Source organism: Physeter macrocephalus, chromosome 20 (genome assembly GCF_002837175.3).
Source record: "Physeter macrocephalus isolate SW-GA chromosome 20, ASM283717v5, whole genome shotgun sequence".
Classification (NCBI taxonomy): domain Eukaryota; kingdom Metazoa; phylum Chordata; class Mammalia; order Artiodactyla; family Physeteridae; genus Physeter; species Physeter macrocephalus.
The window spans coordinates 51,063,831-51,081,953 of record NC_041233.1 but is presented as its reverse complement, the minus strand read 5'-3'; the positions used below and the strand labels follow the sequence as shown (position 1 = coordinate 51,081,953).

Here is an 18,123-nt window from a genome sequence, read left to right as displayed (position 1 = left end):
ATATCTCCCAAATCTAAAACTCTAGGCCAAATCTTCCTCCTGAAGTCCAAATCTGTATATCTAACTAACATTTGAACACCTCTATTTAGCTGTAACATTTGAGACATTCTCAACAGAACCAAAAGTGAAATGATCATCCCTTCTTTCTAAATCTGCTCCTCTTGCATTTCCTATCTTAGTGAATGCTACCACCATCCAAGGCAGAAATGTGGCTATCACACTTGCGCCTCTATCTTCATCATCCCTCATATGCAAGTGATAATCAACTCCTGTCATTCCTACTTCCTAAATATCTCAAATCAAATTCCACAGCCAGAACTCCCATTCAGGTCACCAATCTCTCTTGCCAAAATAAGTGCAACAATCCCCAAGCTAGTATCCCAGCCTTAATCTTCTCCAATCCATTCCCCACACACTAGCCAGAGAGATCTTTCTAAAGCACAAATCTGATTATGTTTTTACTGCTTGAAATCTGGTGGTGACTTATTCGAGCCATCAGGCTAAGCTCCCTAACATTGTTTACAAGGCCTATTATAGTCTGCCACTTTCTACTTCATCTTCATTTTTTGATCTTCGTCTCTTGCACTTCATCAACCTTGTATTTATACTGCAGAATTACAGCCTTTCTTCATGCTGCTTCTTCTATCTTGAGAAGGGCCAACTTCTGTGAATTGTAATTTCCTGTTTATTTAATCTATCCCTCACTTGACCACAAGTTCCTTGACAGCAGAGACTGAAAAACTAGCACATAGCACAGTGTCTACTAGATAGCAGGTGAATGATAAATATATGAATTAACATATGTACTCTTAGGTACCTCCAGCAGAAAGAAACTTACAATAAGCTGGTAGTGAAAACATTTGCAGAGAGCAGTCTCTCTCCAAAACTGGTAGGTTCAACCTTTCCAAATTTAGGAACTGAATTAGGAGTACTACAAAAATTAACTAAAGAGTTGCTATTCTTTAAAATCACCTTATAATAATGTAAGAGCTAACTCACCTCCAAGTTATGTTTTGCAGAATAATGAAACCAATATTAACTATTTGAAAGATATTTCAACTTTAAGAATTGACTTTAATGACATTAAAGACAATATGAACATGTCCTTATTTTAGCCAAAGGATCCTAGTCAAATTAGCACAGCTAGCTGCAAAAAGACAGATTTTAGCATATATGTTCAGTCTTATTCCTTTCTCACTTGTAATTTCCACTGAAAATAACTCATCTTATCTGAGAGACAATTTTACATTTTTTTCAATTGTTTTAATTGAAAATTATACTTAAAATAGGAAAAAATTAAATATATAAACACAGAACCAAGAGACTATTACTAAATAACTTATGGGATTTCTAAGTTATCACATTTAAATTTTCCATGTGCCTTTTGCCTTAATGATAGTTCTTTTTAATGATGAATAATACACAAACCAATGAATACAACTCCTAACAAGCTTAATCCTCAGATGCTGTATATTTTGGAAGTACCCTACAAGCAAAGTCAAATATCCTTTTAACTATAAATCTATTTAGAATAGTTTAGTGTAATTAGAAGAGACACTAGAGATTATTTAGCTCAACCTCCTTATTTGACAGATAAGGCAAAAATGCCCAAATAGGGTAAGTCACTTGCCCATAATAAGCCACAGACAGAGCTGGCACATGAATCCAGACCAAATCCAGTGCTCATTTTGCAGATGCTATATCCTGAACACATTTATTACCAGTAACTAAAACAAAACAAAGCCAAGCTGTGAGATAGAGAATATTCTCGTAATATTTCTTCTTTAAAAAATACATTTATTTATTTGTTTGTTTGTCTATTCATTTATTTATGGCTGCGTTGGGTCTTCGTCGCTTCACGCGGGCTTTCTCTAGTTGCAGTGAGCGGGGGCTACTCTTCGTTGCAGTGCGCGCGTTTCTCATTGCCGTGGCTTCTCTTGTTGTGGAGCACGGGCTCTAGGCACGCGGGCTTCAGTAGTTGTGGCCTGCGGGCTTAGGTGGTCTGCGGCATGTGGGATCTTCCCAGACCAGGGATCGAACCCGTGTCCCCTGCACTGGCAGGTGGATTTTTTTTTTTTTTTTAGTATTTATTTATTTATTTTAATTTTAGCTGCGTCGGGTCTTAGATGTGGCATGCAGGATCTTCACTAAGGCATGCAGGCTCTTCATTGCAGCGTGTGGGCTTCTCTCTAGTTGTGGTGTGCAGGTTTTCTCTTCTCTAGTTGTGGTGCACAGGCTCCAGGGTGCGTGGGCTCTGTAGATGTGGCGTGTGTGTTCCAGAGCACACAGCTCTAGTTGAGGCGCACGAGCTCAGTAGTTGTGGCATGCAGGCTTAGTTGCCCCATGGCATGTGGGATCTTAGTTCCCTCACCAGGGATCGAACCCTCATCCCCTGCATTATAAGGTGGATTCTTTACCACTGGACCACCAGGGAAGTCCTGGCAGGCAGATTCTTAACCACTGCGCCACGAGGCAAGTCCCTCGTAATATTTCTTGACAGGGAAACTTTGATTGGGGTTTCAAAAATACAGAACTAGAATAATTATTCTGGTCTTTTGTGTGTATTAGAATACAATTAGGTATATGCAATGGTAGTGTTAGCTATAATCTAAAAGCTATGCATTAAATTACTTGGTCCTGTATTTAGTGACTATTACACATAATATGCTTAGTTTATGTATATACAAATGTAACGTAAAAATTTACAGTCACAATTCACACAACTCATTCAGAATTCACTCTTGTTCATTATTAAGGGATAAAAATGTAGAAAAGGACTAAATTATAAAGTGTTGAAAAAATAATAAAAAAGACTAAGGAAAAAAATAAAAAATGAGAGAATGAAAAAGGTGATAATAACAGAAAATATGATATCCTTTTCTCATAAGATCTAATTCTACCCAGGGATACTGGATTGGTACAAGCGTGTGTGTTTCTGTGTGCACGCATGCATATGGGCAATCAGGTGTATTTCCAGAATACTCTACATGCTGGTCTATTTCCTTTCTCTAGCCTGTTTTTTTTTTTTTGTGGTACGCGGGCCTCTCACTGTTGTGGCCTCTCCCGTTGCGGAGCACAGGCTCCAGACGCCCAGGCTCAGCGGCCATGGCTCATGGGCCCAGCCACTCCGCAGCATGTGGGATCCCCCCGGACCGGGGCAGGAACCCATGTCCCCTGCATCGGCAGGCAGACTCTCAACCACTGTGCCACCAGGGAAGCCCTCTAGCCTATCTTTTGTTCAGACATCTTGACTCCAAAAATAGACATTCTTACTTCAGGAAAAAATCTACAGGTGGCTATTGCCTTCATACACCTCTTACTTAATGAAGATAAACTTTTTTTAAAAAAATAAATTTATTTATTTTTGGCTGCGTTTGGTCTTCGTTGCCACGTGCAGGCTTTCTCTACTTGCGGTGAGCAGGGGTTACTCTTCGTTGCGGTGCGTGGGTTTCTCATTGCAGCGGCTTCTCTTGTTGCAGAGCACAGGCTCCAGGTGCGTGGGCTTCAGTAGTTGCAGCGCATGGGCTCAGCAGTTGTGGCTCGTGAGCTCTAGAGCGCAGGCTCAGTAGTTGTGGTGCATGGGCTTAGTTGCTCCACGGCATGTGGGACCTTCCCAGACCAGGGATCAAACCCATGTCCCCTGCATTGGCAAGCGGATTCTTAACCACTGTGCCACCAGGAAAGTCCCCAAGATAAACTTTTTATACAAATATATTTCTAGAAAAAAAGCCACAAAATAAGATCTTCCACAGTGATGGAAATTTCAAAGAAATTCTCTCTTTCCTTACAATATTCTCTTATTCCTATAATCTACTCAACATTTAGTATATCTAATTTGGAATCTACCCAATGATAGTAACACCTGCCCTGGGAATCCACCTAACATTTGGGACAAGGGCTCCTGTAGCCCCAGGAAAGTCCTTTCTTAACCTCACCGAAATAGTAGTAGTAGTAGTAACATAATCTTTAAAAGTGAACAAAATATAATTTTCTCAAATAACACAACAATAACAACAAAAGCCTCAAAAGAAGCTATTCTCACTTATAATATCAGGTTAATATAATATAGCAATAAATATAATTAATTTATTTTTAAGAAAATTCTTGAATTAAGAACTAGCTTGTACCTTTTCAAGGTCTGGATCTTGAAAGGGAAATTTACTGATGACTGTTTTATATTCTTCTTCATTAACAATAGGGATGGGACTATAATTATCTTCTTCAAAAATGTCCCTGTTAAGAAAGAAGACAGAATTGAAATTTAATATTAGAAAACATATCAATAGAGTGCTATAGGACAATACTTTTAAAAAACCCCAACAATTACAAAATCATTTTTTGTGTGTCAGTTAAAGTTCTAACCAGGAAAACAGTGCCTAATCACTCAGAATTCTGAAATTCAATACCAAAAAAGTCTGCCCCTCAAAATTAATGTGCAATCTCTTCTTTCCACTTGTTTATTTTACATCCTCTCAGCACTTTAGTTTTTATTTTCTAGTCTAGAATAATTCTCAAGATGATATAGTCTGAACGAACTCATTACAACTAAAAATGAGGTGAAGAGTATCCCAGTCACATTTCTTGATAGGAACAACTCTCAAGTTGTATGTTTTCTGTCTTCTCTTTCCAACTAGACCATAAGCTCCTTGAAGATAAAAACAATGTCTTCCATTTGTTTGTCTCTCATAATGTTGTACTTAGAAAAGGACGTTTTATACTTAGTAAGGCAGACACATTTATCACTCACCAAATAGGCAAACTCATATGACTAGTTTTAGCCATTGGACTGTGAATACAAGTTACATGTGTTGCTTTAAGTCTAAAGCATTTATGAACTAACTGTGCGACCCTTAGTCCCACAGTGATAGGGGAGACCACCACGTTGAGAAAGTAGAATTATGGATGTCAAAATCTCAAATCTTGGACTACTAGACCCACTGTGGACTTCTGTGCAAGTGAGAAATAAAATGCCAGTGTTCATCCAATGAGATTTTGGGCATTTTTGTTACCGTAGCATAACTCAGCCTGTCCTAATATACCTGCTGTCCAATCAACTTCCTTTTAATCAATAATTCAGTTTGATTTTTATTTATTGAGCACCTATTATGTGCTAGTCTGGGCTAACTCTGATGAAAACTCCCTACCCTCATGAAAATAAAAGCAAGATCCCTGTTCTCAAACCTAACAGGAGAGATAGATATGCAAACAAATTATAATGTTTATAATGATGTGTTATACGTACAATAAAAGAGGCGCAAGTTTCAGAAATAGGACAAAGGAGGAAGTGATTAACTTTATCAGAGTAGGTGGGGGACATCTCATAAAAAGATTTACAGAGAAGCTACGGGCTCTGGAGGGTCTTCAAAGATGAAAAGAAACACTTCTAATGAGATTATGGGAGAACAGCATTTCAGAAAGATGGAACATAACAGGTAAAAACATAAGGGGAGAAAAAGTATGAGTGTGGGGAGGAGTTGAGGAAAACCACAAGTAGTGCAGTACTACTGGAGTATAAAGTATTCAAGGGACATGATTTAAAATGAGGCTGGGCAGATGGACAAAATGAGGCACCCAGATTTTATCCTGTAGGCAGTGGAATACCATAGTAGGTTTTAGGCAGAGCAATGTCATAGGAAGACTTTCACACAGTGGAGGAAAAACTAGGAAAAGGACAATAATGAACAGAGAGAGGCCAGTTAGAAAGACTAAATAATCCAAATAAGAAGGACGAGAATTTGAATTAAAGCTGTATTTGTGTAGGAAGAGAGGAAGTGGCAGAAACAAGAGTTTTTAAGAAATAAAATACATGGGATTTAGAAACTAAATGAGGATTATGAGGGAAAGTATTATATAATCCTGATGAATCCGTGGTTTCTAGACAGGGCAAATGGACAAATGATGTATACCTCACCTCATCAGAGGCATTTGCTGAGGTAAGGAACATAAGAGAAGGATATGGTTTGGGCAGTGGATGATGGATATCTAATTGATAAATGGCTCTGGCATCTTAATGAGAGGCTGGAAATAAAGTCATGTGCTTGTAAATCACTGAGGTGCACAAGGTAGTTAAAATATGACTCTGTTTGGAGCTAGGCAATCAAGAATATAAATAAAACACTAGTGCTCACAATATAGGTGGAGAGAACCACACATGGATAAACAAAGTATGACAGTAGTCAGATCATAAATTCTATCATGGACGTCGTCAAGTTTTAATTATTCAGTACTGATAACTTACTTTTTCCCCATTTAATTGTTAGGTTGTCAATTCACTACTTTTACAGTCTTTGAAGATACAGATCAAGGACAAAAAAAGCTTAAAATCTGCTACTTCTTAAAAGTCTAAGCAAAAAGCATAACCTAGAACAGTACTGAAAGTAGAAGTCAAAATATATTTGGTAATTACAATTGACATGCTATCATTTGCTCTCATCCATGATGATAATGGAGGATAATGTTATTCCTATCTCTTTTTGAAGGAACCCATTAGCTTTTCAGAGAGAAAACAATACCTCACAGTTTCCCCTATCTTGAGGAATAATGTCACTACTAGAAGTCTTAAGGTAGATAAGAGAGAATAGCTGGTTCAATACAAATCTATCAGCAACTGTAAAAACTTAAACACTCTTCTGAAAAGGGTAAGTTAATAACAGAAATCCTATGAGTAAAGATTTTTATATACAAATATATATAAATAAAGATATATTATATCACATCAGATCATGGCATATATACTATAGATTACCATCCCTATCAATAAGCACTACCTCTATTTCTAAAATACTAAATATCAAAAATTGTTAATATTTATACATGACTCATCTAAGACTGTCAATTATTCATTTGGGACAACATCCTGACAAGATCACTCCTATGGAATGTTAATACAAAAAGCTTAAATAAGGATTGATTTAGTTCATCTTAATAGAAGTGTATAATCTTGTAAACCACTTCGGTATTTTAAAAGATTTCTATCACAGTATTCAGAAGGTCAGCCCTCCATAGGTTTTGAAAACTGATGGGGTAAATGCCAAGTTAGTGTTAAATCATTTAACATTTCTATTTTAATAACATCAACTATTATTGCCACATTGTTTCTATCATATTTTGGCTAACCTAGATGGTAAGCTCTCAAGATTGACTTTTTGTTGAAACAAAGAAAAAAAGAAAGGAAGGAAGGGAGAATGGCAGAAAGGGAGAGAGAAAAGTTTTTAGAATTTAAAAAGGAGGGAGTTAATATTTCTTTTCATGGCAATACAAAATTATATAGTTATTAAAATACTTTGTGCCCTGAAGGCAAGTGGTTAAAGCAAAAATAATTGTCCTAATTAGATACTTTAAGATTTTTAATTTAACAATTATGTTGTTTGTAAAAATAGCACTTTCCCCAAACAAAATTTATAAGCCATAAATTTTTGTCTCTAGTACTAAATACCATTGAATATTTACAGCCTCATATCTAATCATTTACTGGGGCAAAAAACTACAGAGATTAAGACTAAAAGTAGAAAAATTAAAAATTGATTATAAGTGGTGCAGCCACTGTGGAAAGCAGTATGGAGGTTCCTCAAAATATTTAACATATATTAACCATACAATCCAGCGATTCCACTTCTTGGTATATGCCCAAAAGAACTGAAAACAGGGACCCAAACAGATAACTGTTCGCCAAGGTTCATAGTGGCATCATCCTCAATTGCTAAAAGGTGAAAACAACCCAAATATCCGTAAGTGGACAAATGGATAAATAAAATGTGATATACATAATGAAATATTTAGCCTTAAAAAGGAATGAAATTTTGACACATGCTACAATATGGATGAAGCTTGAAGAGATTATGCTAAGTGAAATAATCCAGGCACACAAAAAAACAGACAAATCCAGACACAAAAACCAAACATTGTATGATTCTACTTATATGAAGTACCTAGAGTAGTCGAATTCAGAGACAAAGCAGAATGGTGATTGCCAGGGACTAGAAGAGAATGGGGTTACTGTTTAACTGGTACAGAGTTTCAGCTTAGGAAGATAAAAAAGTTCTGGAGATGGATAGTGGTGATGGTTGCAACAGTGTGAATATACTTAATGCCACTGAACTGTACATTCATAAAAGGTTAAAATGGTAAGTTTTATGTTATATATATTTTACCACAATAAAAAAATACTATAAGCATTTTTTATTGCTAAATGCAAAAACCATTTACTTTAGCATTGGACAAACTTTTTCATTACATTAAGGCACCATGGCTTAGACTAACCTGAAAACTCCAGCCCATTTTTTAAGCAGTGTTTCATTGTATTGATCTCTTATTTCAAATAAAAGGTCAAAAAGTCGGTTCACTGGAAAACCATAACCCTAAAACACACACAAAAAAGCAGATAAACAAGTAAAATAAATAAAGATATTCATTTTTAAAAGTTCAGAATACTAGAGAATTGTTTGAAGTGATCACTGTATCACATTGTATGCCATCCCAACAGTATGAAAAAAAGATATCCTTTTGACTTTCTACTAAGTTGTACTAAGTAAAAAAGAGTCTAGAAAGAGTTCTATGAACTGGAATAATTTTTCTATTTCTTCTCTGTCTTTTTTATCTGGATTACACTGTTAACCTTAAAAAGTATTAGAAGTCAGAATTGGAGAAAAAGTTCAAGATTAGTGATCTACATATCTGTGTCTCGGTAAGTTGTCTCTAAACAAGATACAAGAAGAAAAGAGAATACATTCTGTCTGAAACATGATGGTTTCCTTTTGCACCTTCAGTTTAACACTGACTTTGTTGTACAGGGAAAAGTTATCAAATATAACGCTCCAAAACTTTATTCCTTTGCAACTCCAAATCCATTTGAAATGCTACCCATATCAGGACCAAACATTTTTGCTCGCCTCCAAGTTGTCCCTATTCCCCTTCAAGGCTTACGTCTTCATCTTTGGTCTTGATCCTATCTCCTCCTGCAGGAACTGCTCCATGGATTATCTACTCACTCTGCTGTCTCTTTAACTTCCACTAGTTCTTCTCTCTTCACTAAATAAACATGCTAAATTGCCTCCCATCTTTAAACCAAGAACAACTAAAGAAAACAAAAAGCCTTCCCTCAATTTCCTGTGTCACTCCTTCCATAGCCAAACCTACTACAATCTAACTCTCACTCCTATTCCTTTATTGAAACTGCTCTTAGCAATGTCACAGAGAATCTTCTGAATATAAATTTCCACAATCTCTCACTCCATCTTGAAACTCTTCTGTTTTGAATTCTATAACACCACTCTCTCTCCCTGTTCTCCTTTTATCTATGAGTAATCCTTCTGGATTCCTTTTTTCTTCTATCTCTATCCTTCAATATTTTCTTCTAGCTCTCTAGGGCAATTTCAAGTTGATTGACTTCAAACACTACTTTCTCTGATTATTCTCAATCTGTATCTCTAGCTAGACCTCTATAAATTCTAAATATTTAATTCCAACAGCAATTAGACATCTCTAGTCAGTCTGCCAACAGGCACATTAAAGTTAACTTATCTCTTCCCTTTCAGACTAAACCAAGTGTTCTTCCTATTTCCTATCCCTGTTAATAGTTCTATCATCAATCCAATTTATCAGGAAAGAAACCTGAAAGTCATCTAAATGCCCTCAAAACAAACACATCTAATCAGTCATCAAATTCTTTTGATTTTACCTCCTTTACAAATCTCATTCAAACCTATCATTCTTCTCTATCATTTACTACGTTTCTTTCTTCCAGAAATCTTCCCAGTATCACTGTTTTACTTCAGGGCCTTAACATCTCTTGCCTAGACCACTGTAAGAGCTTCCTAAACTGAAATTCCAACCATCCGTCTCTTTCAACTCAATCTATTGCCCAACTCTAGACAGAAGCCTGCACGACGCAACAAAAGATCCCGCGTGCCGCAACGAAGATCCCGTGTGCCGCAGCTAAGGCCAGCCACAGCCAAATAAATAAATAAAATATTTTTTTTTAAAAGAAAAGACCTTCCTCAATTCTTCAATTATTAAGTATAATTTGAAAATCCAGTATTTATTAATTCAGTATGAGATTTACCTAATAATCAGCCTGTCAGTATTCAGTGAAATGAAAATACTGCAGGATTTCTGAATAAGTAAGAACTGGTTCGTTTTCCTTAACTTTATTTCAAAGCAGGAGGATGAGAAAGGTATATTTACAAGGGTTTATGTACCCATCACTGTTGCTTTTCTAATGCTTCTATTATTTGAATGTTGTCTATTACTCCTTGATTCTCTGCAGAGTTCCTTGGAAACACATCAAATACTCAATCTACAACTGAATCTACAGTTGTACTCAAAGTGCCAACTCAAGAACAGTTTGTATGGTTTTTAAAAAAGAGGTAAGGAGCTTGCACCAGAATATAAATCAATGCTGATATTGATATCAAGAAAGTCTTGTTACCAAAAAAAAAAAAGTCAACTGAGCTAAATTTTGTACTTAGTGACATAGCTGATTTACATTCTGACGAAAGTTTCTTTTCATTATGGATCCATAACAAACGATTTGTAGACCTGTGATCCCTGGACCATATTTTGAGTAGCAATGCTTTAAGTCATTAAGGATAGCAAAGCTCCCTCAAGTTACTTAGACATAGGCCCCAGATATTAAGGCAGTCTTTAATAAAACTTCCTAAGTTTTCTTACAGAGAGATCAGTATTACAGGTACATTAGTCACAAAATTTATGAAAGCAAAAAAAACCCAAATTATTTTGGTATTATAGTATAAGCCATACAAACTAATAAAGATGTAAGGCAATAAAATAATTTACTAAGGAGCTTGTGGTATCTTCTCCTTAGATTTAAGAATAAAATAGTTAACTCTTATTCTAGAATGGAAAGACTCCTGTGATAAAGCCAACAATTTAGCATTTCCCAAAGCATTTTATATGAAGCTCTAGATCTAAAAGATTCTCTAAGGGGAAAAAAGATTTACATGTCTAATATGTTGAGAAAATGCTGCATAATCACCTTCCTTTTGGAAACGTATGGTGTGAATTTGCTCTGAAATCGGCTTTTAGTGGAAAAATCTGTTTTACTTCACTCAGCATTTTCTAAACATTTTTGACCACAGAACTCTTTTTAAGTAACATCTGTTATCACACTTTGGAAAATGCTGGTCTATATTTCACAAAAAAGTTATTCCAACCATAAAAATCCCATAAATTAAAGCATGAAAAACAAATGCAATCAATTCTTTATTATCTGTGATCAAGGAGGAGGGACAAGTTTAAAACTTTCATACTGAAAACCACAAAGACATTGAGTTTTAAGATAATTCAGTTTTAACCTTATTTTAAAAAGAAAAACAAAACACAAAGAAGTAAAGTGATTTGCTTACAGCCACAGTACACCTGAAATTAGGAAGAAAATAAGTACACACAGCTTTCAAACTAGTATGTGTTTTCAGATACAGTATCACATTTAAAACTCAAAACAATTCTGAAAACTAGTAATTAACAAACTCATTTTCACAAATGAGGATCTAAAGTTTAGAAAAGTTGTAGACATACAATCAGTCAATAGCAAAGGTTAACTATAAACTCTGTGTCTTTGTGATTCCACAGCTCATGTTCATTACCCTCAGGCAGAACTTTAATCTTCTAATTTCTAGTTCAGGGTTCTTTCCACTACACCGTGTATTTTTTTGTTTTTTAACTGCAAAAATATTGTATCTACTCTAACAGAATGACCAATATTTTAATAGATGGTAATATTCCCTGAGCTCTGTCCAAACTTCATAATCAGGAAGGAGGTGGTATGAAAAGTCCTGAGTAATAGGAGAATATCAATATATAAGTAAACATTTGATTACTACTAATTTACTACCATTAAGCCACAATAAAATAAATGAGTGTGGTCTATGTTTTGAATAGCTTTAAGTGCTCAAATAGCCATTAACTGAATATTAGATTATCACCCACCTGCAAAGTATCTGCAAATATTACAATGAGATTCTTCAGTTCCAGAACAAGATCAGGATCAGTGCAATAAGACTGCAAGAATGAAGGGTAAGTGGGGGTGGAAACACAAACAAACAAACACACACCAGAGTCATCTGGTTAAAAACTAAGAAATAAAACTTGAAAATTTCTCCCTTAATTTGCCTGACTTACAATAAATTTGAAGTCTTGGTTATTAGATCCACAGCTGGCTTCCTCTATTCATGAAAAAATTCTTAGGGAAAGATCATAACATGACATAACTAAAGTATCTGTATTATATGAAAAGAAATTTTTCTGAAATTTGTACACACTAAACTTTGGTCAAAGCAATGATGCTTATATTTCTAAAAGTCTTCAGATTTTAAGGAACTAGTTATTTCAAATTGAAAAAATGGTTTATATATAGACCATATATTTCTACTTTTCAATTATTTATTCTATTATAAAAGAGATACAATCAATATATTTCTCTAATATAAGAAATGACAATTTAAGTATTTTCTTAGTAATGCACCAAAGAAAAATAATTAATTTCAAAGGGATAGTGAAATTCACTCTTGTCCCCTTAATAGCATGTAATAAGATTTTAAATGTGATATGTTACATTTAATATATTATAATTTCATACGTGATGCCATAGAATTAACAGGAAGCACACTATCATATTACATATTCATAGCTAGCCTGAATATAAACCATGATAAAATGTATTGTTCTTTATTATAATATGTTAGAAAAAGTTGTAGTTCATTGGACAAATACTGTATCCAGAATCTATGTCCCTGATAAATAAAAATATAATGTATTTATAATCTAAATATCACTTAAACTAATAATCTTCCTGCAAAATATTTTCAATCTCTATTCTCAATAATAAAATTTTAAATAATAGATTATAAAAGTTTAAGTTTGGGGAAATTTCACTGAAGGTAAACTCCCAAAATTGTTTTAAGAAAAAGTCCACACTAAGAAATTATTAATTTCAATAGTCTTTATAACACATATTTTTATTTCCACAAAAGGCATATTATAAAAATATTTTATCATTTTACCTTCATTCATAAAAATAATTCTCATTACTTAAAGGGTCATTATTCTAAACGAGTTCAAATTCTGAGAACTGCATATTTTTTAAGAAATTTATAACTGTATTACTGCAAACAAATTATAAACATTGAAAAACAAGTTCTACTGAGTTTTAATGGTGGAGTTTACTTTGGAAACAAAGAATCGGGACTGATAATTAAAAACCCTTTCTTCATGGTGCTTTTCAGTGATCTAATGAAGAGGTCAGTTGAGACTAATGAGACCAGCTTAATTCTTCATCTTCTATAATGTTGAACTAAAAGTGTCTTCGGAAGCCCCACTCAGTTGCAATATTACCAGACAAACAAAGGCCTGTCATTACTACTTTCAAATCTGAGCAATTACCAAAAAAAACCCGCAGAACTGATGGAGGTACAGTTTTCTTCTGACGTTATGCATTTCAGAAGTTCTTGAAGTAACTGAATTAAAAATTTAGTAACATAAATTGTCTGACTTACTGAATGAGCTCTAAGGACAGCAATTATCTTTGAGAGGGCCATGTTCCAAAGTTCATCAGTGTATGCCCTGGTTACTAATCCTTGGGTCACATGTAAAATGTGATCTTCCACCACAAAGAACCTAAGAACAGTAATTACCAAAATAACATGCGTTAAAAAAAAATTAAAACCTAAATAGGAGATCATTAGTTCTGACACATAACACAATATCAAAATAATACTTATTGCCATATTAGATACATACCCTACAATTTGAGTGAAATATCTTCTATAGCCATCAACTGTTTCATGCTTTAAATGAAAAATAAAAATCAATTTAAAACAATAAATATCAGTAACATAAAAGTAAGTTCCAAATCAGTGCAACATTTATTAACAAATATTTATTGAGAGTCTACTATACGCTGCATACATTTTTAAGGCACCAGGGATACACTGGTAAATAACAAAAAGTCCTTACCCCTCATGGAACTTGCATTCGAAAGGAAATGAACAATAAACAAATTAAAAAGTCAATATGATTTCAGAGCCTCCTTCTCAGCAGGCTAGTTCAAGCTACCATCATCTCTCACTTGGACAATTACATCATTCTCCTACCTAGTCTTCCAAGCTTTCAGGCTTGATCCCTACAGTCTATTCTCCAGATAGCTGCCAGAATGATAGTTTTCAAACAGTAATCAAATAATTATATCATTTGCCAAAAACCCTCCAATGACTTTTCATCTGATTCATAATAAAAGTCAAATTCCTTTAAAATGGTCTAAGATTTCCTATTGTTTATAATTTTAACAAAAGGACAGGAAAATATTTCACCATTTGAATTTCATAAAAGTTTATTACATGAAATATAAAATTAAGTTCAAATATTATATTTTATATATTTCATAAAAGTGATCAAAAATTTCAAACATCTGGATTTTTTCAGGGAGGGGACTGTTATTACTTTTTAGCTTAAAAATACTATGATCAGAGAATATAGTCTACATGACACAAACGTTTGATATTTCTTGATACTTGCTTTATAACAAAGTATGTAGTCACATTTTATAATGTTCCATGTGTACTTAAAAAAATGTTTCTACAGGTGTTGAAACTGAATTCCTCTTTTTTTTTTTGATTGCACCGTGTGGCTTTTGGGATCTTAGTTCCCTGACCAGGGATTGAACCCAGGCCCATGGCAGTGAAAGCGCTGAGTCTTAACCACTGGACCCTCAGGGAATTCCCAAACAGAATTCTATACAGTCTATTAGATAAGCCTATTAAGCATGTTCTGTATTCTTACTAATATTCTGTCTACTGGCTGATAAGATACAGAAGCATCCAATATGTTTATGGATGTTTTTATTTATCCTTTATCTTGTGGCAATTTTGCTTTAAATATTTTCAGTCAATGTTATCAAGTACTTATAGATTTAAATTACCATATTTATCAGCTCTAAGACATAAATTATTTTTTTATCATTCTACCTTTATATTTAAGGAGAGAAGCAAGAAGAACAGAAGCAAGAAGAATGACAGAAGCAAGAAGACAGCATAAGCAAGAAGAACTACAATCCTGCAGCCTGTGGAATAAAAATCACATTCACAGAAAGACAGACAAGATGAAAAGGCAGAGGGCTATGTACCAGATGAAGAAACAAGATAAAACCCCAGAAAAACAACTAAATGAAGTGGAGATAGGCAACCTTCCAGAAAAAGAATTCAGAATAATGATAGTGAAGATGATCCAGGACCTGAAATATCTTCTATAGCCATCAACTGTTTCATGCTTTAAATGAAAAATAAAAATCAATTTAAAACAATAAATATCAGTAACATAAAAGTAAGTTCCAAATCAGTGCAACATTTATTAACAAATATTTATTGAGAGTCTACTATACGCTGCATACATTTTTAAGGCACCAGGGATACACTGGTAAATAACAAAAAGTCCTTACCCCTCATGGAACTTGCATTCGAAAGGAAATGAACAATAAACAAATTAAAAAGTCAATATGATTTCAGAGCCTCCTTCTCAGCAGGCTAGTTCAAGCTACCATCATCTCTCACTTGGACAATTACATCATTCTCCTACCTAGTCTTCCAAGCTTTCAGGCTTGATCCCTACAGTCTATTCTCCAGATAGCTGCCAGAATGATAGTTTTCAAACAGTAATCAAATAATTATATCATTTGCCAAAAACCCTCCAATGACTTTTCATCTGATTCATAATAAAAGTCAAATTCCTTTAAAATGGTCTAAGATTTCCTATTGTTTATAATTTTAACAAAAGGACAGGAAAATATTTCACCATTTGAATTTCATAAAAGTTTATTACATGAAATATAAAATTAAGTTCAAATATTATATTTTATATATTTCATAAAAGTGATCAAAAATTTCAAACATCTGGATTTTTTCAGGGAGGGGACTGTTATTACTTTTTAGCTTAAAAATACTATGATCAGAGAATATAGTCTACATGACACAAACGTTTGATATTTCTTGATACTTGCTTTATAACAAAGTATGTAGTCACATTTTATAATGTTCCATGTGTACTTAAAAAAATGTTTCTACAGGTGTTGAAACTGAATTCCTCTTTTTTTTTTTGATTGCACCGTGTGGCTTTTGGGATCTTAGTTCCCCGACCAGGGATTGAACCCAGGCCCATGGCAGTGAAAGCGCTGAGTCTTAACCACTGGACCCTCAGGGAATTCCCAAACAGAATTCTATACAGTCTATTAGATAAGCCTATTAAGCATGTTCTGTATTCTTACTAATATTCTGTCTACTGGCTGATAAGATACAGAAGCATCCAATATGTTTATGGATGTTTTTATTTATCCTTTATCTTGTGGCAATTTTGCTTTAAATATTTTCAGTCAATGTTATCAAGTACTTATAGATTTAAATTACCATATTTATCAGCTCTAAGACATAAATTATTTTTTTATCATTCTACCTTTATATTTAAGGAGAGAAGCAAGAAGAACAGAAGCAAGAAGAATGACAGAAGCAAGAAGACAGCATAAGCAAGAAGAACTACAATCCTGCAGCCTGTGGAATAAAAATCACATTCACAGAAAGACAGACAAGATGAAAAGGCAGAGGGCTATGTACCAGATGAAGAAACAAGATAAAACCCCAGAAAAACAACTAAATGAAGTGGAGATAGGCAACCTTCCAGAAAAAGAATTCAGAATAATGATAGTGAAGATGATCCAGGACCTCAGAAAAAGAATGGAGGCAAAGATCAAGAAGATGCAAGAAATGTTTAACAAAGACCTAGAAGAATTAAAGAACACACAAACAGAGATGAACAATACAATAACTGAAATGAAAAATACACTAGAAAGAATCAATAGCAGAATAACTGAGGCAGAAGAACAGATAAGTGACCTGGAAGACAGAATGGTGGAATTCGCTGCTGCGGAACAGAATAAAGAAAAACTAATGAAAAGAAATGAAGACAGCCTAAGAGACCTCTGGGACAACATTAAACGCAACAACATCCACCTTATAGGGGTCCCAGAAGGAAAAGAGAGAGAGAAAGGACCCAGGAAAATATCTGAAGAGATTATACTCGAAAAATTCCCTACCATGGGAAAGGAAATAGCCACCCAAGTCCAGGAAGCGCAGAGAGTCCCATACAGGATAAACCCAAGGAGAAACACGCCGAGACACACAGAAATCAAGTTGGCAAAAATTAAAGACAAAGAAAAATTACTGAAAGCATCAAGGGAAAAACGACAAATAACATACAAGGGAACTCCCATAAGGTTAACAACTGATTTCTCAGCAGAAACTCTACAAGCCAGAAGGGAGTGGCATGATATACTTAAAGTGATGAAAGGGAAGAACCTACAACCAAGATTACTCTACCTGGCAAGGATCTCATTCAGATTCGATGGAGAAATCAAAAGCTTTATAGACAAGCAAAGGCTAAGAGAATTCAGCACCACCAAACCAGCTGTACAACCAACACTAAAGGAACTTCTCTAAGTGGGAAACACAAGAGAAGAAAAGGACCTACAAAAAAAACCCCAAGGGCTTCCCTGGGGGTGCAGTGGTTGGGAATCCACCTGTCAGTGCAGGCGACATGGGTTCAAGCCCTGGTCCGGGAGGATCCCACATGCCACAGAGCAGATAGGCCCATGTGCCACAACTGCTGAGCCTGCGCTCTAGAGCCCGCGAGCCACAACTACTGAGGCCACATGCCATAACTACTGAAGCCTGAGTGCCTAGAGCCCGTGCTCCACAACAGGGGGGCCGCCACGGTGAGAGGCCCGTGCACCACAAAGAAGAGCGGCTCCCGCTCACTGCAACTAGAGAGAGCCCGCACACAGCAACGAAGACCCAACACGGCCAAAAAAAAATAAATACATAAAATTAAAAAAAACAAACCCAAAACAATTAAGAAAATGGTAATAGGAACACACATATCAATAATTACCTTAAACATGAATGGATTAAATGCTCCAACCAAATGACACAGGCTCGCTGAATGGATACAAAAACAAGACCCATATATAGGCTGTCTACAAGAGACCCACTTCAGACCTAGGGACACATACAGACTGAAAGTGAGGGGATGGAAAAAGATATTCCATGCAAATGGAAATCAAAAGAA

The 18,123-nt window shown here is 35.0% G+C and overlaps 1 protein-coding gene across 7 annotated transcripts in view; it reads right to left on the bottom strand.

Annotated features, from left to right (window-relative positions):
• Nucleotides 1-18,123, bottom strand: part of EXOC6 (exocyst complex component 6) — a 216,631-nt gene that overhangs the window by 111,899 nt on the left and 86,609 nt on the right. For all 7 annotated transcript variants that reach the window (XM_055081380.1, XM_024121372.3, XM_055081382.1 and 4 more), the window contains 5 exons: nucleotides 13,756-13,802; nucleotides 13,512-13,632; nucleotides 11,947-12,018; nucleotides 8,260-8,357; nucleotides 4,128-4,233 (listed from right to left, as the gene is read on the bottom strand). In XM_055081380.1, coding sequence (XP_054937355.1) covers nucleotides 4,128-4,233; nucleotides 8,260-8,357; nucleotides 11,947-12,018; nucleotides 13,512-13,632; nucleotides 13,756-13,802 — 444 coding nt within the window. The remainder of the gene's footprint in view (nucleotides 1-4,127; nucleotides 4,234-8,259; nucleotides 8,358-11,946; nucleotides 12,019-13,511; nucleotides 13,633-13,755; nucleotides 13,803-18,123) is intronic.